The sequence below is a fragment of the Knufia obscura genome (genome assembly GCF_036327395.1).
Source record: "Knufia obscura strain CCFEE 5817 isolate CBS 148926 chromosome Unknown scaffold_2, whole genome shotgun sequence".
Taxonomy (NCBI): Eukaryota; Fungi; Ascomycota; class Eurotiomycetes; order Chaetothyriales; family Trichomeriaceae; genus Knufia; species Knufia obscura.
In genome coordinates this window covers 1,534,890-1,561,797 of record NW_027042688.1, presented here as the reverse complement: position 1 = coordinate 1,561,797, position 26,908 = coordinate 1,534,890, and the positions used below count along the sequence as shown (strand labels likewise).

General features: G+C 50.9%; 11 protein-coding genes across 11 annotated transcripts; 4 read left to right on the top strand and 7 right to left on the bottom strand.

Moving 5' to 3' along the window:
* Positions 1-183: 183 nt before the first annotated feature.
* PMZ80_002425 (uncharacterized protein) lies at positions 184-723 on the bottom strand (the record flags this gene model as incomplete). The annotated part of the gene is made up of 1 exon (XM_064870858.1): positions 184-723. The coding sequence occupies one exon, from the start codon at positions 721-723 to the stop codon at positions 184-186; it is 540 nt and encodes a 179-aa protein (XP_064733311.1).
* A 973-nt stretch (positions 724-1,696) lies between these two features.
* Positions 1,697-3,612, top strand: DLD1 (D-lactate ferricytochrome c oxidoreductase; the record flags this gene model as incomplete). The annotated part of the gene is made up of 3 exons (XM_064870857.1): positions 1,697-1,991; positions 2,043-3,493; positions 3,541-3,612. The coding sequence occupies 3 exons, from the start codon at positions 1,697-1,699 to the stop codon at positions 3,610-3,612; spliced, it is 1,818 nt and encodes a 605-aa protein (XP_064733310.1).
* Positions 3,613-3,840: 228 nt separating this feature from the next.
* PMZ80_002423 (uncharacterized protein) lies at positions 3,841-4,971 on the top strand (the record flags this gene model as incomplete). The annotated part of the gene is made up of 2 exons (XM_064870856.1): positions 3,841-4,063; positions 4,118-4,971. The coding sequence occupies 2 exons, from the start codon at positions 3,841-3,843 to the stop codon at positions 4,969-4,971; spliced, it is 1,077 nt and encodes a 358-aa protein (XP_064733309.1).
* A 2,276-nt stretch (positions 4,972-7,247) lies between these two features.
* Positions 7,248-8,695, bottom strand: PMZ80_002422 (uncharacterized protein; the record flags this gene model as incomplete). Its single annotated transcript, XM_064870855.1, has 4 exons — positions 7,248-7,443; positions 7,488-7,609; positions 7,656-8,336; positions 8,384-8,695. The coding sequence occupies 4 exons, from the start codon at positions 8,693-8,695 to the stop codon at positions 7,248-7,250; spliced, it is 1,311 nt and encodes a 436-aa protein (XP_064733308.1).
* Positions 8,696-9,421: 726 nt separating this feature from the next.
* On the bottom strand, positions 9,422-10,864 carry PMZ80_002421 (uncharacterized protein; the record flags this gene model as incomplete). Its single annotated transcript, XM_064870854.1, has 1 exon — positions 9,422-10,864. One exon carries the CDS (start codon positions 10,862-10,864, stop codon positions 9,422-9,424), a length of 1,443 nt encoding a protein of 480 aa, XP_064733307.1.
* A 1,164-nt stretch (positions 10,865-12,028) lies between these two features.
* On the top strand, positions 12,029-13,266 carry PMZ80_002420 (uncharacterized protein; the record flags this gene model as incomplete). Its single annotated transcript, XM_064870853.1, has 3 exons — positions 12,029-12,307; positions 12,366-12,483; positions 12,545-13,266. 3 exons carry the CDS (start codon positions 12,029-12,031, stop codon positions 13,264-13,266), a joined length of 1,119 nt encoding a protein of 372 aa, XP_064733306.1.
* Positions 13,267-13,863: 597 nt separating this feature from the next.
* Positions 13,864-15,683, bottom strand: PMZ80_002419 (uncharacterized protein; the record flags this gene model as incomplete). The annotated part of the gene is made up of 7 exons (XM_064870852.1): positions 13,864-13,962; positions 14,017-14,076; positions 14,127-14,239; positions 14,297-14,348; positions 14,399-14,746; positions 14,803-15,217; positions 15,268-15,683. 7 exons carry the CDS (start codon positions 15,681-15,683, stop codon positions 13,864-13,866), a joined length of 1,503 nt encoding a protein of 500 aa, XP_064733305.1.
* Positions 15,684-17,014: 1,331 nt separating this feature from the next.
* PMZ80_002418 (uncharacterized protein) lies at positions 17,015-18,790 on the top strand (the record flags this gene model as incomplete). Its single annotated transcript, XM_064870851.1, has 1 exon — positions 17,015-18,790. The coding sequence occupies one exon, from the start codon at positions 17,015-17,017 to the stop codon at positions 18,788-18,790; it is 1,776 nt and encodes a 591-aa protein (XP_064733304.1).
* Positions 18,791-21,289: 2,499 nt separating this feature from the next.
* On the bottom strand, positions 21,290-22,086 carry PMZ80_002417 (uncharacterized protein; the record flags this gene model as incomplete). Its single annotated transcript, XM_064870850.1, has 2 exons — positions 21,290-21,835; positions 22,081-22,086. The coding sequence occupies 2 exons, from the start codon at positions 22,084-22,086 to the stop codon at positions 21,290-21,292; spliced, it is 552 nt and encodes a 183-aa protein (XP_064733303.1).
* A 434-nt stretch (positions 22,087-22,520) lies between these two features.
* PMZ80_002416 (uncharacterized protein) lies at positions 22,521-23,120 on the bottom strand (the record flags this gene model as incomplete). The annotated part of the gene is made up of 1 exon (XM_064870849.1): positions 22,521-23,120. One exon carries the CDS (start codon positions 23,118-23,120, stop codon positions 22,521-22,523), a length of 600 nt encoding a protein of 199 aa, XP_064733302.1.
* Positions 23,121-24,057: 937 nt separating this feature from the next.
* PMZ80_002415 (uncharacterized protein) lies at positions 24,058-24,561 on the bottom strand (the record flags this gene model as incomplete). The annotated part of the gene is made up of 1 exon (XM_064870848.1): positions 24,058-24,561. One exon carries the CDS (start codon positions 24,559-24,561, stop codon positions 24,058-24,060), a length of 504 nt encoding a protein of 167 aa, XP_064733301.1.
* Between the last annotated feature and the right edge of the window lie 2,347 nt (positions 24,562-26,908).

The following is a 26,908-nucleotide window of genomic DNA, read 5'->3' as shown; positions in this document are numbered from 1 at the left end:
CATGACCGTGTCTCAATACTTCTGAAGCGTTGCGTCGTCGTTGATATTTCACAGCCCTCATATGGCTCGTTTTGTCACACCACATCGAATCCGTACTCGGTTCGAGCAGCACCAGCAAGGGCTTCCGAGATGTAACAACCAAGGCATCTCATCAAGAAGACTCCTCGACAACAAGCCACCCAGTCACATCTTCTCGCTGGTGGTCTCCTCACAAACTACCACACACCTTCTCTTGCTGTGGTCATCGTCCTCCAAATCGGCATCATCCCGGTGTACTATTGTATACTCGACCTTTCCCCGGCCACGATACTTGTTCTCTGCGACGATGTCTTCTGGGGCTGCAGTCTTGCGCTTGTTCATCTCCATGATATTGAAGAGGTATGAGCTCGCCAGCTGCTGTTCTGTGTGCCTTCGTGGAAACAAGCCGGTCTTTGCATCGCCCGTAATCCACATATCGTATTCCCGCCTGAAAGCCTCGAGCGCTTCAAATTGTGACTCGTATGTCTTTCGGATGATGACTTGCGGAGGCCTTTCGAAGGTTGTATGCAAGACAACATAGAGAAGGTACGTTGGTGCGACTTTGTCCTTGGCAAGAACTTTTCTTGTTAGTTCACCTGGTGGAGGCAAACGGTCAAGGATTTCTTGCTCACTTGGTGTCAAGCTTGGCCGTTCCTTCTTCTTGTTGTCCTTCTGCTTCTGCGCAGGTTTTCGCTTTGTGGGCATTGTAGAGATGGGTCTTAATATCTGAATGGGTCAACAGATCGTGCGCACTTCTGGATCTATTGTCTTCGTTCCTCTGACAGATCGATTGTTCAAGATGGAAAAGATATGCTGAAGGGAAGTTCACGTGAAGAGAGTTCAAGCTGCAAGGCAGTGTTCGCTATCAGTGAAGTGGGCGACAGCGTCACTTGAAGTCCATCGACACATGCACTTTAAGGGAGCATATTAGTTGTAAGTAGCAACAGCACGACTGGTACTCATTCACAGAAGCTCGATCTGTTGTGCTTCACAGCATGAAGGGACAACAAGCCACGACTGTTGCTTTCAAGCTCACCTTCTGTTTACTCGTTGTAACTTGTGCTGCAAACACATTTTGCCGGCTAGTAGGTAATCAGATGAGTCTATGAGTAGTCACTTCTTTCGTTTGACCATATAATGGATCTGCTGATCGGCTTCAGTAGCTCGTGTTGTGGCATCGTTCGTTAACGTGTTTTCTGCTCATGAAACCTGACTCGTGTGAATTTGCAACCAAGGCTTCCATCAATTCGCACAATGCCGTGACTTTCACGAGTTTCGAGTCGTCTATCATGGTGAGAACGTGTACACCTTCTCGCTCTTCACCACGACGAGCACGGTGGCATGAGCGGTGGTCTGCCTCAAACATGGGTCTACACGTCTTCTTAGTGCTTCCTTTGTACCCTTGAATATACAGTTGCAGGATCTCTGATGCATGCCCAGGAGTCGTGGCTTACAAGACACGTTGTTATACGTGAATGTTGAAAGTGAAGGTGTAGCCCAAAGTGGATTTTAGAACTTCTCCGCAGTTCACGCCGTCTCCACCATCTGTTGTCTGTACCGAGAGCCCGAGACAGGACTCCGTATGTCCCTTGAGCTCTAGATTCCTCTATAAGGCTTCTATTATCAGCTGTAGAATGGTGTGAAAGTTCTTGCATTGCAGTCTTTGTCCCCTTCGACCATGGCGAGCACTAAGTCAGTGTTCCGTCTAGCACAGGCGACGATTCGGCCTACCGAGTCTGTGCTTCACCGAGGATTCCTCCAATCTACACTGTCGCGAACCTTTCATTCGTCGCGAAGGCTGCTAGATGAAAAGAAGCCTGGCAAAGATGAGGATCCAGTCAGCTTCCGACTATCTCTTTATCAAAGCACTTTCGACCGCATACAGCGTGAAAGAGCCGACAGCGATCGTTTCGCAAAGATCCGGCGAGCTACAGACACGGACTACATCGGTTCTGTCGTCTCATTCATCGTCCGTACGTATATCGTGCTCGCACATAAGCAAGAGAGTGACTGACTTCACCCAGTTGCTGGTGCTATTGCAGGAACGGCATACTGGCTAGGAAAGCGCTCCCCGAAAGACCTTCCTGGTGAATCTACCACTCCTCTCGCGCAGGCGCAACCTCCTCGACTTGATACACGCCCAACGGTTCTACAGGCTGCTTGGGTCGATTTCTGTCAGATCGTTGGCAAAGAAAATGTCTCCACGACCGACGATGATTGCAAAGCGCACTCTGGTTCCGAATGGTCCTCTTACACCACAAAGCCCTCCGAGGTCCCTTTCGCGATCGTCTATCCTGCTACTACCGAAGAAGTCTCCAAGATCATGAAAGTCTGCCACAAGAGGAAGATCCCCGTTACTGCGCTATCTGGCGGTACGAGCTTGGAAGGTCATTTTGCACCCACAAGGGGCGGCATCTGCATAGATATGGGCCGAATGGACAAGATTCTGGATTTCCACCCGAAAGATCTCGATATAACTGTTCAACCTGCACTTGGTTGGGAAGATCTCAACGAGCACTTGGCTGACCACAACATGTTCTTCCCTCCAGACCCCGGTCCAGGTGCGAAGATTGGCGGCATGATAGGCACAGGATGTTCAGGCACAAACGCTTTCAGGTTCGGTACAATGCGAGAATGGGTCGTCTCTCTTACTGTGGTGATGGCTGATGGCACTGTTGTCAAGACGAGGAGACGTCCACGCAAGTCGAGTGCTGGTTACAACCTCACCCAGATGTTCATCGGTAGCGAAGGCACTCTTGGTATCGTCACTGAGGCTATACTGAAGGTCACTATCCTCCCTGCAAACCAATCCGTGGCTGTCGCGACCTTCCCCACTATTCACGATGCTGCTCAATGTGTGTCGAAAGTGGTCGGTGCAGGCATTCAAGTCAATGGCATGGAGATCCTCGATGATGTACAAATGCGATGCATCAACGACAGTGGCACTACTGCTAGGAAATGGGACGAGGCTGCCACTCTCTTCTTCAAGTTCGCAGGAACCAAGAATGGTGTCAAAGACCAGATCAACCTTGTCCAGAAGTTGGCCAAAGAGTCTCGTAACAGGAAATTTGAGTTTGCCAAAGACGCTGATGAGGCTCAGGAACTGTGGTCTGCACGAAAAGAAGCCCTTTGGAGTGTAATGGCAAAACGTCGAGATGAGAGTGACCATGTCTGGACCACTGATGTTGCTGTCCCCATTAGTGACCTACCAAACATCATCCAGGAAACGAAGGACAAGCTTGTTGAAAGCGGTCTGCTAGGAGGTATCGTTGGTCACGTTGGTGACGGCAACTTTCACACCATTCTCCTTTACAACGACGCCGAGAAGAAGACGGCCGAGCGTGTTGTACAGTTCATGGTCGATCGAGCCATTGAAATGGAAGGTACGATCACTGGTGAGCACGGCGTTGGATTGAAGAAGAGACTCAACCTCATCGAGGAACTCGGCGATGATACTGTCAATGCCATGCGAAAGGTAAGTCGATACTGTCTACTCCTAAGTTCATGCTAACAACGTTGCAGCTGAAGCAAGCCTACGATCCATACTGCCTGCTCAATTGCGACAAGATTGTTCAGATGGAGGCCAACAAATAGTGAGCGGCCGGATTACCATTTCGAGCCATTTCCGTGTGCGGGGAATCGAGCTTCGGGGGCAATCCGTTCACCTCCGGAGGTCTCTTCAGGCTAAATTGCGCATGGTTCGGAGCACGTTCGCGGTGGGGTGCGACAAAGTGACATCAATTCCGTCGCGGACTAAAAATGCCTGCGATGCTCGAACTCGAATCTGGAACTGAGCAATTACAATAACACCCAGACAAGAAGATGGCGGCACAAACAGAGACCAAGAACCAGTCTTTCATCCTAACCGGGGTCAAGGAGATTGTGTACGAAGACCGACCCATACCTGAGCTCAAAGACCCCTACGGCGTCCTTCTACAAGTCAATTTCACTGGCATATGCGGCAGTGATATCCACTACTGGCAACATGGCAGAATTGGAGAATACGTTGTCAATGACCCTATGGTCCTCGGACATGAATCTTCGGGTGAGTACTGGTCAATAGAGAAATGGCTATAGCTAGGATGCTAATTATGCTCAGGTACTGTGCTAGAGACAGGATCCTCCGTCAAGACGCTGAAGAAGGGCGATCGTGTCGCCATGGAGCCAGGCATTCCCTGTCGTCGGTGCATTAGATGCAAGGAGGGCCATTACAACCTATGTCTCGACATGCAATTTGCTGCGACACCACCGTATGATGGAACGCTAGCCAAGTATTACACTTTGCCGGAAGATCTTTGCTACAAGCTACCTGAACACGTCACGCTAGAAGAAGGCGCTTTATTGGAGCCTCTGGCTGTGGCTGTGCACGTCACAAGACAAAGTAACATCAAACACGGCGACAGTGTGGTCGTCTTCGGCGCGGGCCCGGTCGGAATCTTGTGTGCCGCGGTTGCGAAGTCGCTCGGTGCATCCAAGATTGTTTCTGTCGATATCAATCCGGAGCGCCTCGAGTTCGTGAAGAAATTTGCTGCACCTATAACCTCGACATACATCTCGCAAAAGATATCAGCACCGGAGAATGCAGCCAACATTATCAAGGAGAATGAGCTGGGTGAAGGCGCAGACGTTGCGATTGATGCGTCAGGTGCTGAGCCTTCGATACAAGCAGCCATCCACGTCCTGCGGAGAGGCGGCTCCTATGTCCAGGGTGGCATGGGACGGGATGAATGCACCTTCCCGATCATGGCTGCCTGTACTAAAGAGTTGACGATTCGAGGATCGTTCAGATACAGCCAGGGTGACTATCAGACCGCGTTGAATCTTGTCAGTACCGGCGCTGTCAAGGTGAAGGACGTGATTAGCAGGACCGTGAAGTTTGAGGAGGCGTTGCAGGCTTTTGAGGATATCAGAGATGGGAAGGGCATCAAGGTGCTGATTGGGGGACCTCAGTAGTTCTTGGAGTTTCATAGTTTGTAAGAGCCATTGTGATCATGTACAGACACTGGGGTAATTCACCATATCGATGTTGTATAGGTATGAGGCCAGCTATCATAATGCGCAAGTTTGGGATACCTGTGCGTGAGAATTGCATCTGCGCGGTACTCCGAAGGCTGGTTCACGGCTCGTTGTTGATGTTGATTAGGCGATCTATACGTGGTGCTTCGTTGTACTGCAGGGGCTTCCCTAGCCTAAGACAGTAGTAGTTCATGCCAGAGGCAAGTACAGCATAGCCCGGAGATGAGCGTTTGCTCATCCTCGTTCATCCTTGTGTTCGAAATTCACGGTGGAGATCAGGACTTCGAAACAACTTTGACGTTGAACTATCGTGATTTCTCTGCTTCAGATTTCGCGACTTGTGATCAGTGCTTGTCGTATGCCCAAACGTGGTGTCCCCGGTGCCTGGAACGGAAGAGATTGCGCCTATAGGACTAGGTATATTTAGGTACTCTGCCGGTTCAGCTATACCTAGGAACGGAATTCAGCGCTAACACTTAAACACCGGCACGCACCAACATAGCGGCCGAAACGGGCATCTGCGCTGCTTAAGCATCACTGTCGCTTCCGAAAAGATGGGGATGTATAATTGACATAAAACAACAAGCGGCTGTGACGGCTGGAGAAGAAGGCGCTCACGAAGACTATGTTGGATGGCCTCAACATGGTATAGCTCTGTTCATACAAAAGCACACGCGCTAGTGCCAGGCACTCTCTATGGTAACAAGTCCCCTTTGTTTAAAAATTCTTGTTTGCAGCCTCCAACGCAACAACTTGGTGATCTTAGAATGGTTGCTCGCCCATCCTCGTAGCAGAGACATACAACATCATGGTATCGTTCATGGAATCTCGTAATCTGAGGATTCGGATTTGACGCGATCCCGTTCGGCGGGACATGTCCCCTAGCCGCCAACAAACCTCTACCAGATTGGGTCTTGGAAAAAAAACCAAGCATGTCATCAGATGTGCTGTGAATTACGATGCCGTACATCGTATCCCTCAGCGAACGCATCGTCCGTATCGTACATGCTATCTCTCGCAGGCCTTCGATGCTGTAATACAGCAAATGAAGCATTCTGCAACCCAACGTCGAAGTCCTCGTGACAGCGAGCTTGATCTCGAGTATGTCAGAGCTGGCATTATCATATTCCCCAGAAAGTATCTGAGTGAGGTCTAGCAACAACAGCAGGTCTCAGCAGCGGGTCCAGCGTCCAGCCTGATCACGCACCAGCGAAGATGCGTCTCTCCCGTGCCGAGCACCATTCCCCCTTGTCCACTCAAAGTGGCACACCACATCCTACCCGTCAATCAGCCCACGCATTAAGATCAGAGCCCAACGTCACAGGCAGAACATCTTCGTTACCGGCAGCGGCGGAGGCATAGACGCCTGCCCAGTCCTCTTCCTCACCTTCACCAAAGCCGGCGTTTCTCACATCGGTCTCCTCGAAGCCGAGAGAACAGGTTACTCGAGACCAAGGAAGCTGCGGACGCCACGTTCTCCATCGTCAAAGTCTCCGTATACGTCGCAAATATCACGAAGAAGAACAAAGTGGACAGACAGGGCGTTCTCACGATTTGCGATAGACACGGGAAACGTGCACGCCTCGGGAGCAATGCTGCGTTTGGTGATACCAGAGTCCAACGATCAAGGATATGGATGTTGATATGTTCATGGAAAGTATGAATGTGAAGATGACGGGGACGGTGCTGGTCCGTCAAGCCTTCGTTCGTGTCGAGGGCGCTGTTGCGGTGATCGTCAATGGTGCGTCGGCTGCTGGCTTCGTTATTGCACAGGGCGAGGTCTCGGCTTATACTGTGTCGAAAGTGGTCTCTGTCGCGTTCTTCAGCTGTCTGCAAGTGGGAATCGGGATACTTGGGTGATTAGAATCTAGCCTGGAGTTGTCATGACGAATGAACAGGGGATCGGTTGTGCTTGTTATGGATGATGGTTAGTGTGTACTCTGTTCGAGCGTATATGCTGACTAGCTTCTGCAGATTTTTTGCCGGCGGATTTCATGGTCTGGCTTCAAGCCCCGAGGAAGCCTTCATGAGAGGCAAGTTATTGTTCGTGGATTGGAATATCGATTAGTTGAAGCACAGGGCGGGAGAACTGCAAGTAGTGCGTGCTTGAGGCGTGGTTGGATAGTCTAGAGCACAAGGTACAGAAGACCTTTGGCACAGAGATAGAACGATCTTGTCGTGTTCTTCGCTTCGAGGACAAGCAGTCCTCTTGATTACTCAACCCTTTGTAAAAATGTCGAATTGACCTGGTCAAGCGTCTCGCATCCAGACAGCCCGACAGTGAGGTCAAATTCAGCCAGAAGTGATTTCAGCACATGCCGGACCCCTTTCTCCCCTTCGTGGGCTAGGCCCCAGAGAACGGGGCGACCAAGCTGCACGAAGTCGGCACCGAGCGCAATAGCTTTGTATCTATGCATGTTAGCTCTGACCAGCGTCTTCCTAGCTAAACTCACATGTCTGCTCCTGAGCGAATGCCTCCGTCGAATCCGATGGTTATCTTCCCCTTTACAGCCTCCACAATGGAAGGAAGAGCTTCGAGAGAGCCGATTGCACCGTCTACTTGTCGCCCGCCGTGCTTCATGGTTGTCAATAAAGCAGATAATGTTGTCGAAGAAACTCACATTGCTCAATATGATGCCGTCTATACCATATTCAACGGCCATCTGTGCGTCCTCTGCAGTCTGTATGCCCTTCAATACAATCGGACCGTCACCCCAAAATTCTCTTAACTTCGTCAGGTTCCTCCAGACAGGCGAGATACCCCTGGAGGTGGTAATGACGTGATACAAGGCTGCTGTCTGTTTCTGCTCAGCTGTTGCATTCGGAGCCAATGGGTTGAAACCGAGCTTCTCGTGAGCACAGGAGTCTTCAAGCCCGATCTGCACTCCAATACCTCTGATGAAGGGGAAGAATCCTCGGTCCAGGTCACGAGTTCTCCATCCGAGATCCCAGGTATCAACCGTCACCACAAGGACCTCGTATCCGTTCTCCTTCGCCGATCGGAGATAGGAGCGCGTTAGATCGTCATCGCTGGGCCAGTACAATTGATACCAACGAGGACTGCCATCGCCGTTAGCCTCTGCAACATCGGCGAACCCTGTGCTTGTGGCTGTGCTGAGCGTATACGGCAAACCCAGCTCGCCGAAGACCTTCGCTGTTGCACGCTCTCCGGTTGGATGAAAAAGTGTTTGGACTCCTACCGGCGCCATAACCACTGGTGCTGGTAGTGTCCGGCCGAACAGATTCGTACTTAGGTTACGATGAGGAAGCACATCTCTCATCATTCGGGGGACTATCTGCCACTGGTAACTGTCAATATTGGATGCCAGTCGTCCGTGGTGTATCTCACTTGGTCGAAAGCTTTGCGGTTTGCAGCGACTGTCTTTCCCAATCCTGCACCTCCGGCTGCATAGTCGTAGGCTGCTGCGGGTAGTCGCAGCTTCGCAGATGCCTCGAGGCGATCATAGTTCGTTGATGCGATGGGTGTCTGATTGTACAAGGTTGCGTTATAGTAGATCTCTGATGAGTAAGATGAGTATGTCGCCGAGTCTGGATCTGGATTGAGGACAGAGTCAATGAGCTCCTGCGCTGACTGGGCTAAGGTGAGCTGCTGTAGTGTCGAGAATGCCACACACCTAGCTAGTGCACCATGAAATTTCATTGTGATTCTGGTCGTTTAGATCACGACTGATGTGATGGTCAAAGCTTCGTGTGGGATGTTGGCATGCTGGCTGCAATGGAGGACCTTATATGCATGAGAGGGGAGAGGTAGTGAAGATACCGAAGATGCCGGGTTGTGGATCGCTAATGCCCTCCGGACTGACTACTGGCGCGGTACCCGTAAGGCGTGGTGGCAGAGGCCGCTGCGACTTGGTCGTGATCATCGCTGATGTACTCAGCCACTTCATGGTGTTGTCTGGGTTTTGTCTCCAGTCCGCAGCTTACAACCATGATGCCATCGTACTTGACTGCGTGGTCATGCCGCAGGCTGCTCTAGCCCACTGGATTACTAGCCCATTGTATCACTCGTGCATTGTTCGAGCAAGGTGCGAAGAGTCTACCTATTCCGTGTAGTAGTGAGGATGGTTGACCGATGCTGTAGGGCCATTGCACATCAATGCAGCCTTGCAATAAGGCTGACCACTTTGACAACTAGCGTTAAGGCATCGGCATATTTGGTAAGTTCGGCAACTTCGGCAAATTCGGTAGTTTCGGAATCGCACTGTGATTTGCGGCTGCGTACACAGACAGGAGGCGTCCGTTGACATTGAAGGGAATGAGACTGTACGATGCAGGTGCACAGCGGTCACGAGCGATTCATCTGTCAGACTCGGAAAACCCCGTGAGGCAGCTGCAGCTTCTGCTCCTCTCCAGTCGGTAAACACTGTTAGACCACCCCTATCTTCTGCTGTCCAAGTTCAGGCAACCAATCGAAACCTGGTGGTACGAGATCTTCAGCTTGTGCCGCTATATTGTAATCTGTAGCAGTCACGCTTTGCACGGCTAGGAAGACTCTCCTTACGATCGAAGCCGCAGGATAGTTGTGTTCGATCATGCTTAAGAACCGAAAATGCGTATCGAGATCATGCTTGCTCTGTTTAGGGCTTGAGACCACTGATGCCTTAACGTGGGAAAGCATGGCTGGTACAATAAGCGGTATTGCAGTAGGGGCGACGTATTCAGTAGTCGAGTCAGCCAAGAATGCCGTGACGATCGAGGTAGTACCCGCCACCGCAGCCGATTTTCCCACATCAGCGTACCTCTGGGAGAGGGCGAATAATGCTGCGTATTGATGTAGCTTGAGGTGGCGGCTGGCAATCTTCAAGAGCAGTGTCATCTTGGAGTCATCACCTGGAGACCTCAAAGCTTCGACCCTTGCCATTATGCTAGCATTTTGCGTTTCCTTCGATGTTAGAAACTCTCTCAGGGTTTCGGTGACTGTAACAAGGTCCTGCCATATCTCGAGAAAGCCACTAGCCTCGGATGCTGAGTACAGCTCTTCTCCATCAAGAACAACGTTTTGAAACGGATGAAGCGAGGTAGGAAGTAAAGGACATGTGGAATTCGCTGTGCTCCACCTCAATGGCCTTCCCATGCCGAATGCTAGCCAGGTGTCCCGGACAATGCAGCATCGCCAGATGTTCCGCCATATGCCACGCTCCACGGTGGCACCTCCCTTAGAGCCAGATTTGAGGTCGCGATGTATGCCGAGTGTCTGCGCAATGCCAAAAGCTATTCCCGTCCAGTACCATGACTGCTTGATATCTTCTGCTTCTGCAAACCAGAAACTCAAAAGAAGTGTTGACTGAATGAGCACAATCTTGTCGTTCTCATAGGCCAGGTCAAAGAGAAGCTTTGCTCGTTGGACATAAGACTCTTTTACAGCGCTCCGTGCGTGGCCGGGTACATAACTTGCTGCAATGGAAAACATGCTCCAGAGGAGCAGTAAATTGATGCTATCAATGCCACCACTTGCATATTCTTGTGAGAAATTCTGACCATCAAGAACCGGGAAGGACGGATGGACGAAGAGCAAATAAGCTCGAACAAGTTGCTCGCTGTTTGTAGGAAGCGTGAAGCACCCCTTGATCTTCAGATATGCCAGGTCTTCGGAGCTCAGTGACTTATCCGCTTCTGCAGGAACAAAAAAATGTCGATGTCCAGGATGTCCTACCGCTTGAACTATGTCTCCGTACCCACCTTCACCCACGAAAATTGGCGCTATTCTCGAGCTCGGCTGCGAGATCGCGGCAGCCACAAGCTTGGCTTGATCGCCATGGGAAAGTGAGCATGAGCTATTGGCGGAGTTCTGTTCGTCATTATCTGGCATAGAGCCCGAGCATCTGGATCTCGGCTTTCTACTACATGAGACACTTAGTCATCGTTTTCACGACAAGGCGTAGAGGACTTTACCTATAAGGCTTCCTTGTGCGAAGCGTGCAGGTCTCTCCTAGCTCCGCGCATTTAGAGCATGGAATTTTGGTGGCGCCCACGTCGCAGCGGACCTTACGCTGGTGACATGCCGAGCAGACATAGATAGCGCGCCTCCGTGGCATGCCTCCTTCAAGACAACAAGGACGGCAAGGTCAACACTGAAACGACACGGAAATTCTCGCAAAGCGGTAGGTAAGATGTCATGAGAATGGACGCCGAAGGTAGGCAAGTCTGGGAATCCAGGGCTATCAATTTGGCCGTTGCTCGATGCGAAGAGAATTCTGATGTCTGAAAGTACAACTTCCTTGGGCATTCGCTCCTTCGCGCGTTATGTAATCATAATCGCGCATCGTCGCGTCGGATCCGCGAGCTAAGGCCACCATATCGACACGTAAGCTCAATTCCAAATGCTGATGGCCCGATCGTAACATAAGAATCATGTTTCACAGGACTGGATGGAATACTTTTGTCAGTCAATAGCGCTGAGAATCTGAGACATACCGTCGGTCATTCAAATTCCCGCAATCGGCAAACCTTCTGTTCACAGCGAGGAGAGCACGTGCTGAGCAGTCAATCTATGCACTGTCGAGGGTACTTCCATAATGCATTGTTCCTGAACAGCTAGAGGCTTAAGAACTTAACATGCTGATTCGGATCGATGTGAAGGAACACGGACGAACACGGACGAATCTGGAAGCTGCGCTACCTTTAGCTCTGCATTTAGGAACTATGAAGAATCAAATAACACTGATTTCATATCTCATTACTGAGTAAGGCATAAACTGCTGGCCGTTGTCGTGCTTCCGGACGGGTGCGCATGCACAATGGTATGGCGTAACAGATAGCCCTCATCTCGCCGAAGTACTCGCCAATTCCCACACTTTTGAGAACCTCAATCAGAAAGCGTTCACTCATAAAATGGCGTTACTCATGATGCCACTAGCCAATTATAACGTCAATCGACCAATCTTCTGTATCACCGCGAACAATATAAAAGGAAGCTACTTGACCAACCCAAGTCTTATACATCGTTGAAGTCGCAACGACGAGTCTACGAAACATGAAATCAATCATCAATCTGCCAGGTACTGTGCCCAAAGTCCAAATCATAGATGAACCAATTCCTGAGCCCGGCCCGAAGGAAGTGCTCATCAAAGTCGTCGTCTCTGGATCCAACCCCAAAGATTGGAAAGATCCAATGTGGGCAGAGTTGTATGGTGGCTCGGTTGGGAATCCCATCATAGATGAACACATGGCAAAAGGGAAGAGAGGTATCAATCAAGGTGACGATGTAGCGGGAGTAGTTGAAAAGGTCGGCAAACATGTCATCGAATTCAAGGTAAGTACGTACAAAGTTGGAGGAGAGTGAGCTTTTGCTGATGCTGATGCGTGTATAGGAAGGAGATCGTGTCGCGGCGTTCCACGAGATGGGCAGACATGGAGGCTCTTACGCAGAGTATGCGATTGCGTGGGATCACACAACTTTTCATCTCCCGCCCTCCACATCTTTCGAAGGTATGGACCACAATCTGGGCTCAGGCCACATTGCAACGCGACGCTGACTTTTCCAATACAGAGGCTGCAACCATTCCTCTTGCAGCTCTGACTGCCGCAGTTGCTTTGTTCCGCAATTTACAACTCCCGGCTCCTTGGAACCCGGCCACCAAGCCCACGCCTTTGATAATCTATGGCGCCAGTACCTCTGTTGGGTCTTTCGCCATTCAGCTTGCCCGAAACAGCAACATCCATCCCATCATAACGGTTGCGGGGCAAGGAAAAGATTATGTCAAAACACTGCTTGATACCAGTAAAGGTGATGCTGTCTTTGACTACTGTGATGGCGCGGACAACGTCGTTAATCAGATACGCGATTATCTTAACTCAGGGGGCTATCCGGAACCGCGACATGGACTCGATCCAGGAATTGGCGAGCCGAGCAAGAAGGTTTTGACTGAGATCGTCGCCAAGGATGGATACATCGATCTTGTTCAGGGCGTACCCGATTGGGACACGGCACCCGCAACCAAGAGTACAACACTTGTAGGCTTAGTACACAGTGATACTGGCGAAGGTTATGGGGCTCCTGGAAGTGAGGCTCCTGGAAGTGATCTGGGTCTGGTGACATCTCGATGGTTCACGAAGGCGTTGCAGGCTGGCACATTCAAAGGCCACCCATTCGAGGTCAGAGCTGGTGGGCTTGAGGCTGTGGAGCAAGCATTGAAAGATCTGAAAGATGGTAAAAACAGTGCTAGGAAGTATGTATTCCGGATTGCAGAAACACCTGGGCTTTCAGCCTGATGCAGCCTTTTGGAAAGAATGAGGCAACAATTCTAAAGGTTCAGTGATCAACTGTGCCTATAAAGTGCTAACCTCTAGATAGGTGATTCGGTCGGCCTAGTCTTTAGTGCTTAGTACGTCTTTTGTGCGGACTATCTCTGATAGCATCGGTGCTCACAGCATGGTAGTGCGCAGCACGCGGCGACCTACCAATAGCATGCCGAAAACCACTGACAGGCCGAGAAGTGTCCAGTCTGCCCTAATAAGTCTATGGAAGCAACATTCGAGAATATAGCAATGCACTGTTTACCTATATGCTACCAAAGCACACCTAATGCTTCAGGCAGCAGTTTGAACATTCAGTAGCACAGGGATACGCAAGCTTGTGAGTTTACAAGCATCAAGGTTGGCGGAGGTTTGATTGGATGAGGAAGCCTTGCTAACAGCTAAGTTCTTATCCTTCTTCGATACGGCCATTTTCCAAACGTCTTTGGAACTCAGATGGTCAGCCAGAACTGCCTACCTGCCATCCGCGAGGATCAGATAGCCGATTGAAGGAATGGAAGTGTAGCCGCAGCACAAATGGCGCTAACACTGGGTCGACACGTAACGCGAGCTTCATGCTACCTGCTCAATATGGTCCGATGTCGTGGCCTCGGTCCTCTTCCTCGTACCCGGTTCCTCCATCTTCACAGCATCGTGAAGCGTGAACGCGACCTGTTACCAGTTCATCAGCAAACACGAGCCACCGAAGATCGGATCCCTACATACCTTGTCTCCAAATAGGGCTGCAACCTCTTCCAATGGGACGTTGGCCGTCTCGGGAAAGTACTGCAATGTGTTAGGGAACAAATTCCAGGAGTTCTGGCAGTCTGGCTTACAAAGTAAAACACAACTACGAAGATAGCATCCATGAAGACGAAGATCAGAAAGTAGCGCCAGCTTATCGCTTCAACCGCAATTGGCGTCACCTGGACAAGCATGATGATAATCGCTGAATTCTTGTTAGCCCTTAAAGAAATGAATGGATGATTCACAGAGGATGACTGACCGTTCAACATTGCAAAGCCCAATCCGAGGCCGGTCGAGCGGATTTCCATAGGCTGAAGCCTTTGTTAGTGGCGTAACAGTTCCAAGTTGTGGAAAGGCTTACCAATATTTCAGGAGCGTAGGCGTAGCCAAAGCTGTTCAGAATCCAAGCGTATCCGACCAGATATACGAACATAGACCAAAGCGCTAGATTACCCAAGACCTTAACGGAATTGCCGGTGGCTTCGTATCGAGCCCAAAATATGACAAGCATGACGGATCCGAGCAAGACGCCGCTCATGGAGATGAAGAAAGACTTGCGTCGGCCGAGCTTGTCAAAGAAGTATGCACCTCCACAGGCGAAGATGACGCCTAACGTCCCCCAGACCCCTACCAGCACGAGAGGGATCTTTCCCTCGATACCAAGAGACCCATAAAGGATGACTTGATAATTCTGAAGCGGAATTATTGCCTACACCATGTTAGTGATGCTTTGACTTTCTCGTACCTTAGTAAAGATTGACCGACCGTAAGTTGTTGAAAACAGAAGAAGAACAGGATGAGGAACAACCGCTTTCTGTACGAAGGACGTTTGAGAATGGCAATCAAACCAAACTGCGGTGTCTCTTGCTCCAGTCTGATCTGCGCCTCAATCTGTTCGAACTCACGGCGGTAGAAGGGCATCTCCTCGCTATCGTCGGCCTCATGGACCTCAGTGCCATGGAGCTTCGACAAGACAGTCAGGGCTTCGTCGTGGCGTTTCTGTACAACGAGCCAACGCGGACTTTCCGGCATCCAAATGGAGCCGACTAACATGATGACAGCGCACAAGAGCTGCAGTCCGATGAACAGTCGCCATTTCAGGCCCCCAGCACTGCCGCCAATGTACGAGAATCCTAATCCCATCCACTCGGTCAGCGAGTACGAGACGTTTATGTTAATGCTAGACAGGACCATGTTAGCTAGACACTTTACTAGCGGCGAGATTCTCACTTGTAAAGACCCCCTACACGTCCACGTACATGTGGAGGTGAGACCTCACTCGCGTAGAGGGGGCACAGGCTGACTATGATTCCACAGGCCACCCCACCGATAGCCCTTCCCGCGAGTAGCACGCCCAAGCCCTGAGCACCAGTTTGCATACCCGCGCCAACAATCGATATGACGGACGCAATTTGCACCGCTCTTAGTCGTCCGACCTTATCAGGCAGCCAGAGATTGACGAGACTTCCACCGAAGTTTCCAGCATAGTAGGCAGACCCTAGAGCGCCGAGAGTGGTGGCATTGAAGTTGAAGTACGAGATGAACTCGGGGTAGCCGATGATCGAAGTGGTGAGACCAGAGTCGTAGCCGTAGAAGAAGGCGCCAAAGGAGCAATAGATGATACAAAGAAGATTGTACTTGTTCATCTTGAAGCCGAGCCGAGGGACTGGATCGCCTAACGCACGCCAATGAAGGATCTGACAGAAAAGACTTTTTGAGATGCAAGAGGCCGGTCCTCATATGTGTCATGTGTGATTAAATAACCCCGAACTGTACACGCCCTATTCACAGCCTTGTATCAATGACATGTTTGACGGGCACTTCATGATAAGCGGCGCCTCGGTCCAACCATTTTGCGGGGAACCTGGGGGTGGAGGAGTTCATGAGTCGAGTGTTCGAGTCATATTGAGGCGTCGTGGTTCGATTGGCCGCCAGCTGCTCAGCCGTTCAGAACGTCCATCCGCAGATAGCATTGCGATACGTAGGAAATAGGGGGCTACAATACCGAGACGCGGACGGAGGAGCTGCTTACGAGCTTGGGCCACTGTCGTTACCTCGAGCTGCCACCCTGCCAGTGTACGGCAAGATCGAACGACGACCAACTGTGCTTGCCGGATCCGTGAGGATGGCGCATGCGACTAAAGGTATGAGTAACAGGCTATCGCGATTTGCAAGTTCCTTGCTGATGCTTGGTATCAATTAGACTCAAAGTAAAGTCTTGCGAAAAATCCATGCCAGTCTAACGAACAGCCGCACACCATGCTACGGCCGCTCTGCTGCGCAGAGGCGGGAGCCACTACGTTCCTTGTGGCTGGCCCTCGGCCTGTAGCATTCTCGATTCCAAACCAATTCTTGTCGGTCGCGGTCATTGTCAAAAGTTGGCATTAACCGGCTGCCGTATATACCGCACTACCGGAGACTAAATCACGCGTGAGCGACGCGTAAAGTGTTAGGCTAAAGACAAGTAGCCTTGTCGGCGACGGATTCCTATGCTTTCTCCTGCCAGTGGTTGGTGACCTTTCTCTGGTTCATCCAGACAGAAGACGCAGCCCTGCGGCGTGGAGGGTGTGAAGCAGACTGAATAATAAGTCTTACTGGTCAATACACCGCTGAATCCGACAACACTACACTTCACATCCAACAACGCCAAGGATCTGGTCGTAGATAGCGAGAAGCTGTAGAGGAGCTAGCGCTAGGACATCTCAGGGTTCATTGTCATCAAAGAACACTGTGCGTTCGATTTCAGATTGTGTGAATCTGTATACTTATAGTAAGCAATCTCCCCCCGGACGTACTATCGGGTTCAGAGCATTTGTGCTGTTGACCCACGGTAACCGAGGTACTCGAGACACGACCGGCTCTTTCCCCGCTAACCAGCGTGAACTTCGATACTTCCCCAGTTGTGGCTTAAGACGGCATTGCTTTCATCCAAAGCATATTTTGAACACCATGAAGCGGCGTTCATCGAGATAGGAAGATGCCTCCTCGATGGGCAAGGTTCATTCACCCGGACGCACCGGATGTGCACTCGAAGTATGTGCCGACCAACGATAAGGTCTTCAAGTCGCCCTTCGGCCCGTTTGCGACTACTGCCGAAGACCTAAATGTACATGAATTCTGCTTTCCACGCGACCAGCCATTGCCTCCAGACTACGACCTCTTCGTCAATGCCGTGACCGACGAGCGCGTTACGCTACATCAGTTCTACAACAGGGTCTGTTCGGTCGCTCGAGTTCTGCGATATGATGGACTAAATCCGCTCAGCCTCGCGCGGTCACCAAAGGATGATACCGAGAGCGGTGAGATCCTTGGGTTGTTCTCCCGCAACCATATCCATTATCCCATGCTTGCACACGCCTGCTTCCGAGCTGAACTTGTATTTGGAGGCATCAGTCCTGGTTCAACGCCGTTTGAGTTGTGGCATGTATTGAGGAAGATGCAGATCACTTCGCTTGTGTGCCACGAAACATTGCTACCTGTTGTGGGTGAAGCCATCAAGCTAGGCAAGGGTCCAGCCGACCAGCTGCAACTTGTCCTTGATATAAACAAGATAGTTGTGCTGTCGGACGATGCATCTTTGGACGATGTGCAAGGTCATCGGACCGTAGAGGCTTTGGTGCGGCAAGGCGCCCATCTTCCGGAGCCTCAACGCAAGCTTGTCGGTGGTGACAAGCTATGCTACCTCTTCCAATCGTCCGGCACCTCTGGCTTGCCAAAAGCAATGATGATCTCACACAGAAATGCCATACATAGCGGGTTGCAAGGCATGACTGTAACGACAATGACTGCTAAGTTCGCGGGCGTCGAGCCACTCACCCCACAGACAGTGCTCGGGATTGTTCCGGCATATCATTCCTATGGCATGATTCTGTGGATTCTCCGGGTGAACTTGCAACCTGCAACCAACGTCATGATGCCCAAGTGGGACATTGAGCTTGCGCTGAGGTCGATTCAGAAGTACAAGATCACCGCGCTACCTCTTGTGCCTCCAATTGTCCGACAGCTAGCGCAGTCACCGTTGACGGAAAAATATGACCTGTCATCAGTTGTTAGTTGTGGTAGCGGCGCCGCCTATCTTCCACCAGATGTAGCATACCAGCTAGCAGAGAAATTGCCAAACAAGACACCAATACCTTCAGGATATGGGTTATCCGAAGCAGCATCCATTGCTTCACCTCCAATGGCGGGCCTTTTCGGCCTGCGCGCCTCTGAGCCAGGAACTATTGGGTTCCTTCTACCGGGCATGGAGGGTCGTGTCGTCGACCCAGACACGTTGGAAGATGTCCCGAAAGGCACCAAAGGCGAGCTCTGGGCGCGAGGTAATGTTGTGTGTATGGGCTATTTTCACGATCAGAAAGCGACAGCAGAAATATTTGCAGAGCCCGGGTGGCTTCGCACTGGAGACCTCGTCCTGCGTGATGCTGAAGATCGAATTCACTACCTGGATCGGCTAAAGGAGATGATAAAGGTGAAGGGCCTACAAGTGGCGGCGACGGAAGTCGAGGATACGTTGCTGGATCATCCGGAAAAGTTAGTAGTAGATGCATGTGTGGCTGGTGTTGACAACGAAAGAGGAGATGGCAGTCTTTTTCCACGCGCATGGGTTGTATTGAGTGTCGAGGGCAAGACACAAGGTGAGCCGACCGTCGTACGAAAGTTGAACGAACATGTCAGTCAGCGGTTGAGCAAGCACAAGCATCTGGCTGGTGGCATTGAAGTGGTTGAGGCTGTGAGTATTCTGGTCAATGCGTGAACTTGGACAGTATTGATACGTTTGCAGATACCGAGGACACCTTCTGGAAAGATGCTGCGCCGCGAGATGAGAGACATGTACCATCAACGGATCAAGACCAGCAGTACGAGGAGCAGGCTATGAGGACAAGTCTTTTCGACGCTCGAGGGACTGAGCCGATTCTTAAACCACCCGGGACCTGGGCACCTCCATTTCCGAGTTACAGTATGCTGAAACAGACTAGTTCCCGCCTGTACTACACTAAGAGTCCTTCACGGCGGGACTAACTTCGGGGGCCACGTTTGATTGGCGAAGAACAAGGCCGCGCGTTGAGGATCGCCAAGCGAGGTTGCAGCAGACTAAGTTTCTATTGGTCAACACAAATTGGCTCAAACTAAGCCTTCAACGCTCTTGCTTCATATGGTTAGGATGCTCTGCCTTGGGGTTTCTACGTTCTTTTGGTTCATCAGACGTCTCACGCGGCTCCCTCAGTATGATTATGTCGAATCGTTCCACAGCACCGTCTCTGATGAAATGGCGCAAAGACCTGTGCCTAAGGACTTGCGCACGAGGACTTCTCAGCTTTCCTTCCACATCTTTGCAGTCATAGAATAGACCTATAGCATGTTAACATGTTCAAACCAATTCTCCTAGCATTCCTGTGTGGTCAGATCTGCTCTGCACTCTATGTCGCGAAAGGAACTCCATGCTCTAGCAGCTGCGACAGTACCGAAGGATCAGGGACGTCAGATCTGGTATGCTTGACGGACGACTTTGCAAGCACCACAAAAGGTCAAACCTTACAGTCATGCTTGGACTGCACCATCGACAGCACATACATCAACTCCTCCTACACGGATGGAAATAGCGACCAATTCTGGACATTGTGTAAGTCGAATGCTCCTGCGATTAGTACTCGCTAACCATTCGTAGTTCATATGAAATAGCAATATTGTCTCACCTCCACGACTACTCCTCACATTGCAGCGGTCAATGCATGCACTTCAGCTTGTGCACCTTTGACCGATGTGTTGCAACTCCTCTGGGTCAATCAACATCCTTACGTTGGTCAATACGACTACTGCTCAGCAAGCAGCTCAGCATATACCAATAATGCCGCAGACTGTGCAAGATGTCTACAGTCTCAGGAAGAAAGTGTAATTATCGGCAACTTTGTCGATACGATGAATCAGGCCTGCGCATCACGACCTTTCGCCGCCAATGGTGATCTGATCTCGCCAATCCGAGCCCTTTTCGATACCTCACTACTGTCTTCCACTGATGCGTCATCGACAGCAGCCTCTACATCTAGCACATCTGCCTCCGGAAGTTATAGTTCGCCTCCTGCAACGAGCGCTGTAGGCTCAAACACGCCACAGTACAATGGTCAAACTGACAGCTCTTCCAACAATGGAGGCCTTAGTACTGGAGCCGCTGCAGGTATTGGCGCTGCTGTCGCTGTGGTGGCTATTGGTGTCATAGCTAGACTGGTTTTCATATACTTGCGAAGACGTCGCACCACGCGTCAAACGGCGGCTGAAGCACCATCATTGCCAGCCGCTGCTGCGGAAATATCAGCGGACAGTGAGCATGGCAGTCGCCCTGATACTAAGCAACAGCATTTTGTATACGAGAAAGACGCCGGAGTGTTCGACAGACAAGTGCACGAGGCTTCGACCGAAAGCCAAAGCCACTTTGTTGAATTGCCAGCTTATCAGAGCCGTTAGGCAGCGAGCCTGTGAGGCGCCAACACCCACTAATGCTACTCTCTCCTGGCTCATGATGCTCCACCTGCGACTGTTTAGCGCGTACCGTCACATGAAGCGAAGAGCCCGAAGGCTGCCAGCAGCAAGCGTGTCTTGAATGTCATGATAATCCACCAAAGCCATGAAGTCCGGGCTCAGCATGATTCGTTATCCCGTCGGGTGGTGCAGCATATCGAACACTCGTGACTCGTGTGCTTCTACGGCTAGAATTGGACATTACACTGCAATCAAGAATGTGCAAAGCTGCATTCGACAAGTCATCTACTATGAGCGATTTATATCTCGCCACCGAATCATGATGAAGCAACGACCGATACACATACTCGACGCGAGAGGCGTGACGAGACGGATCTGCAGACCTTATTTTGCTGCACCATGGTGAAATGAAAAGTTGTTGGGCGATTGCGAACGATTCCGTCTGATCGCCTGGAACTTTAGCGGGCTGATAATGAGGACCAGGCTATGCTCAAGTCCAGGAGGCGAGACAATGCTGTGTGAGTAATGCAATCGAAAGAGGCATAGCATTGGGAGAGGAATATATGTACACCAGATGTTGGCACCATTCACACCGTTTGACCGGTACACTTCCTGCTCCCACGCTTTCATCTTTGTCGTAGAGACAACCCAGTCCAACGTCAACATCCGCGCCCATGCCAGACCCTCCTTGTGCTGCGCCTGAAGTGATACATTGGTGTGGTCTCCTGAATCTGCCTGCTTGCGACCCGAGAGCACCTCCCAATCAATAACAACATCATCACAACGAGCAGTGCTCCCTCGACAAACCAGATCGTAGCCCTTCACGTTTCACAACTACCGTCTCCTTCTTCTTCTTCTTCACGACCCTCCCACCCTTCGTCTTCGTCTTCCCCTTCTGCTTTCCCTTTCCAGCCCTACTGCCCCTGGTCTTCTTCACCTTTTGCGCCTTCTCCTTACGATCGGCCCATTCCTTCCTCGCTTCTGCGCGACCACTTCCTCCGCAGGCAGCGACGAACCAAGCTTGACTCCACCTGTCGCCGATTACCGGACCGAATGCTTTATACGCGGTTGATGTGTGCCATGCCTCATCGTATGCGATCCAGTCCTCGAAGGTGACGGTCTCATCTCTGATGGTGGAATTGTAGACAATGTCGACGATGGTCTGGATGATCTCGACGGGGAGATCTAGGATGATTGCCATGGTTGCGCCGGTGTCGTGGAGTATCACTTGTTTTGGTTTTGAGCCTGGGAGGTCTTCAGGAGGTAAGGTTATCTTGATCGACGAAGAGTTTTGCACTTTGTCTAAAGCGTGCGGAGTGCTGGACTGGGGAGATGGTTGTACAAATACAAAAAGTGGAAGATTGAACAGAACAGACATTTATGTGCGCTGGAGCGATCTTTTCACTCAGGCTCTGTATATCACTGCGCCTCGCTTTCACTTTGTATAGCACGCTTCTAAGCTTGGTAGTCGCAATGCAATGGAAAGCTTTTCAGAACACTGGTTCTCTGATGCAAACTATGTCGCCAGAACCATATTAGTTTGAGTGACAGAAACTGTGAAGGCTTCACAGCCATCGTCATGCCCATCATATTGTTGTTCGGCATTACTAGACTCTTCCTCAACTATATGTCCGGATTTATGGATACAACCTAGCTACGAGATCAATCCAATGCAACGGTAGGCAAATATGGAACGGCAGAGATAACCGCCCACTTGCAACTTTCGGTACCTTCGCGCGGCTCACACCACACTTCTGATCCCTCCTCAAGCACATAACTCTTTCGTGCCGGCCTTAATCAACCACCAGTTTACTGGCAAAGCCGCCCAGTTCCCAATGAACATTTCAATCTGCATCATCCACCAATATGTCACCATATGCATTTCCAGTTGGTCATTGGATATCCCGATCTGAGACGCAGTCATCCATCCGAAAAGCCTTACCTCGAACGAGATCAAACTCAACGGGTCGGCTTTTAGCGCTCTTGATACTGTCCTCCAGCCATAGTTGTCAGACACGGCCGCGATGCTGAAATATTGAAAGATGACGCCGAAGAGAAGAGCCAAAGCCGACGAGCATTTGTGCCCAGAGTTGACGGGGTGGATTTGAGCCAATGGTGGCACCAATGTCGTAGACAAGCCATTCTCCGATGATGTCTCCAAGGACGCAGCCGGCACCGCAGTGGCATACGCCGATGGTGACGGTGGCGAAGAAGGGTCTTGCTGAGTTGTCACTTGTGTTCGTCTCTTTGTAGGCTTCCTCGTCGTTCAAGGTCGATTCCGAGGTATCATGATGCTGCTGCTGGCCTAGGGACACTTTCCGAACCCTGTCGCTATCTCTCTCGATTGCTTCGGAGCCTCCCTGCTTTGCTTGTCCATCGCTGCTGCTGGGCTTGTCGGGCCGGCCGTACCTGTTGTACATCCTCAGAGTAACTGGCCAGAGGTACAAAGCATTGATGACATAAACTGGTATCATGATGGTGAACATCGATCTCCAACCTCGACGAAGGAGGCTATCGAGGACGATCCATCCTGCGGTGACCCCGCCGAGACCGATGCTGATACTGGATAATATGACCAACGCAATCGGTTCGTGGAATGGTGCAGACATGTCGTGCTGGTGTCAGTAGATGTGTATTGACATTGAGCAAGTCGTGTCCAGAGCTGTAGATATGGGGCAGTCAAGGAGTGGACACGCGATGACGCGTAAGCATTGAACATAGGACGGCAGAAGCGATCCGGCAGGTAGCAGCGACCCGAATGACTTGACGTTGGGGTACCACTCATGGCACGTTGGCAGACAAGGTACAATCTTCGGATACCAGAAGCAGGAATAGCCCATGTTAAGCAACTGTCATGTCCACACAAGAACGATTCATGGCTGGCCAGGACATGTCCAAACTCCTGTTATTGAAGAACAAGCATCTGACACCGCAGGAATTGATGCATCGAAAAAAGCTTGTAGAGCTTTGGCGCCTGATGATAATATATCCGTGCTTGTGTAATGCAATCAACCCATGATGGGATCGTTCGGAAGCAGGTGTAACTCGGAGTTCGGGCCCCGGGTGCGACAGTACCGGATGACGAAATGGCCGAAGATGCCACACGAACCGCGCTGAAAGCGAAGGAAGTTGCGAAGTGACACGCGACAGAGACGTGCCTTCCATGTTCCACTTCGATGATGGGACAATGGAAGATCCGAGCAAGCAGACTGCCCTAGGGTGACGATGAGGTGTTCGTGTTTGGCACAGCGGGAGCTGTATGACTGGAGTGCTGGCACTGATTTTGCAGTGTTGGGTTTGAAGTATTGACAATGAGCTGGAATCCTATGAGAAACATGGACGATGTCGTTGCCTGAAACTTCAGCGAAGGTGAATGTTGTACACTCGCGAAGCCCATGCCATAGGCCAAGCCTCATACCTGTCATGGTGTTAAGGCCCGGTCCTGGTGCTATGGCCATTCTCCTGAAGCGGTCTTGTAGGCACAAAATCGGCTGTGATGATTGGAGAGGATCATGCCGCTGTCCAGGCCGATCCCCAAGCCAGGACTCACTTGGCTCGATGGTCCTCGTTGTATGTCTTATTTGAACATTCGAGGTCAAGGTCTGACACACTAACATCATCCTCAACCAACTTGAAGCGCCGCGGGTAGTGGAACCTTGGCTCATACACAGGCCCTTTCAGCGTTACCGGTTCTTCGATATCCGAGTCTTCGATGTCCGAGTCTTCGTCAGAACTGCTCCATTCCATGTAGCTGATATCAGGAGCGTATTTGCGGCGTCCACGCCGTGCTCCACTATGTACGTGCTTGCTGTCGGATTCAAGGTACAGGACGTTGGGTGACTGAAGCCCTAATACGCCCCGTTCTGGCGTGGGAGCGATGTCTGTGACAGTGTCACCATCGTCGGGAACCCCATACGCTGATGTTGTTTCAGCGTCAGAGCTGTAAGCATCGAAGGATTGCATGGATGGCTTCGAGGTGATACCAGTGAATCTTGGCACAGGCTTTGATTGGCCCCGATGACGGACAATGCAGCAAAGGACGTTGCCCATACTGCCTGGGTGGAAGTTGTAATCCAAAACCACTTTGTTGCCTGGGAGCGAATGTGCGAGAGTTTAGATGGCTGGGGCGACTGACTGTCGGATACGCAGAGTATACGGTTTATCTTCAAACCTTCTAGGAGGGTAGCATCAAGAGCAAACGACGAAATTGAGCTAGTCTGCTAGTGGTGCGTGAAGAGTAGGTGACTGATCTTGCTCGGACCAGGCTAGTGAGGAAAAGACCAAGCACCCCATCATTGTTTGTAGTGACCTTGCACTCTAATCCCCAGAGTCATCATGCAGGCACGAGGCGCAAGTCTCGTCAGTCCAGATCTAGCGCAGCTAAAGTAGCCAGGACCAGCATCGTCTTCACAAGATTCAAGGAATCGTTCCAATAGATCATCAGATCGAAGGTTGGCGTCGTTAGTGTACACATGGGTTGTTGATCGTTGATGCAGGAACGGCACGCGCCACCAGATCTGAGATCTGACACATCCGCATGACCCGAAGCACTACTCTAGGAAGTGTTCCAGCAGGTGCAACTACTTTTGAACGGATGTGGACGAAATGGGAGGTGTACTTGGAGGTCTGACAAGGTAGCTCTTTTCCGGAAATAAGGTGTCGCATATCGTGCAAGCGAGCATCGATTGCATCAGTATATCTCAATTGGCGTACACCTGGTAAGATCTGTGAGCAGAAGGGGAAGGCGTCTGGTTCGCCAAGAAGCTTTTGTGATGCATAAGCGAAATTAGGTCACCGGATATGTCCGCGATTGGGTGAGCGAGGCAGACCTGCAGCATGGGGTCAGGAACCAGAATCCGGTCAAAGCCCATAATTAGGTAGTGTCCGGCATGCCAAAGTACTGATGTTCTGTTACCTGCATTTCTGCAAGCCCGATACCTCGCTAGGACGACTCGACGCAACAGAAGGCCCGCTGAGACAAGGACAATAGGTCCTTGATTGGGCTGCAGGGTCGAGACCTTGGCGTACACCCCCTGACACCTGCATCGTGCCATTTCAGCTCATGCACTTGCACGCATACACAACATGACCAAAAATTGAGTACTAGTGCTACCACCTCAGGCACCTTGGAACCAATAACACGTTCTGCTCAAATCAAGGCTAGACCGATGGATAGTGTCATGCACAAAACCACTGACGCTGAAGAACAAAGTCGCGTAGTTCATGATGACAGAGACAAGAAAAGCAAGACCAACCACCACTGTCGCAACAACTGACGGCAACGGCGCACCGGAGTTTGCAGCATTTAGTGCCTTGCGGTTGTACACTGAACACATGAATTTGACCGAACAGCGTAGGGAGGGACCTGTGAGGGTATGTACTAGATGGACTCGGGCGAAGAGGTGCGTACCTATACATTTTCCGTGGCCGTGGGTTGTAGTCCGATGAATGCTACTAGTAAGCACAACGTGCCAAGGGCAGCAATACTTGCACGCATCAAAGGCTGTATCTTTGCGGCCACAAGCACATGCTCTGCAGTGGGTTGGGATGTTGTGACAAAGCGATATGGTGCTACCCCAAATGGCGCTCGCAGAAGCCGACACATGCGGAGTGTTGCAAAGACAGTTTACAATGAAGCTTTCGCCATGTTCAAATTGATTTGCGGCACGCGCCGTTGCTGCTAGGCGGATGATACCCAAATTGGTATGAATACGGTGATATGATATGAGCCACAGTGCGTGTTTCCTGACAACGTATTGACGGCCATCTTGTTATGCTCGCTGGTGACCATGAAATCGTGACGTTGCTTCTTAATTACTCATACATTGCCCAAACGATACCCAAGTGCCGATGCCCTCTCCAACACCGCCGAGCGTGCCTCAGCCTCGGACTCAATTTCACAGCAGCCTCCTGGTCACCCGACCGAAAGCGAGCCGATGAAGGATAGCACAGGGAATGTTACGATTGATCGCCATCCACCGGGGGATGTGTCACCGGTCTTGAGAAAATTGTAGGTTATGAACGTCATCTGAGCTAATAAATTAGGAAAGGCAATGGCGAATCGGTAGAGCCATCCGCTCAAATGATGGGAAATCGTAGTCCTGATATAGTCGGTCTTGAAAAGTATACAGAAGACGAACAGCATGGAGATGCTGAGCAAGAACGATTCGAAAGGCGCCCGAGTCTCGGCATCGTCTGACGAGGTGGACGCCATGGTCTGGGCTTGCATATCTGGGATAGAAGCTGGACGCTCGCCCTTCTCTTCAGCATTTATGGTCTGCTTTCCACTAGGGCAAGATGTTAGCAGGCACATAATTTTGCTTGAAGTCGACTTAGCCTACGGTCCGCAGGTCGCCATTGAGATGTGTCGAAGCTTGATATTCTGTTATTGTGCTCT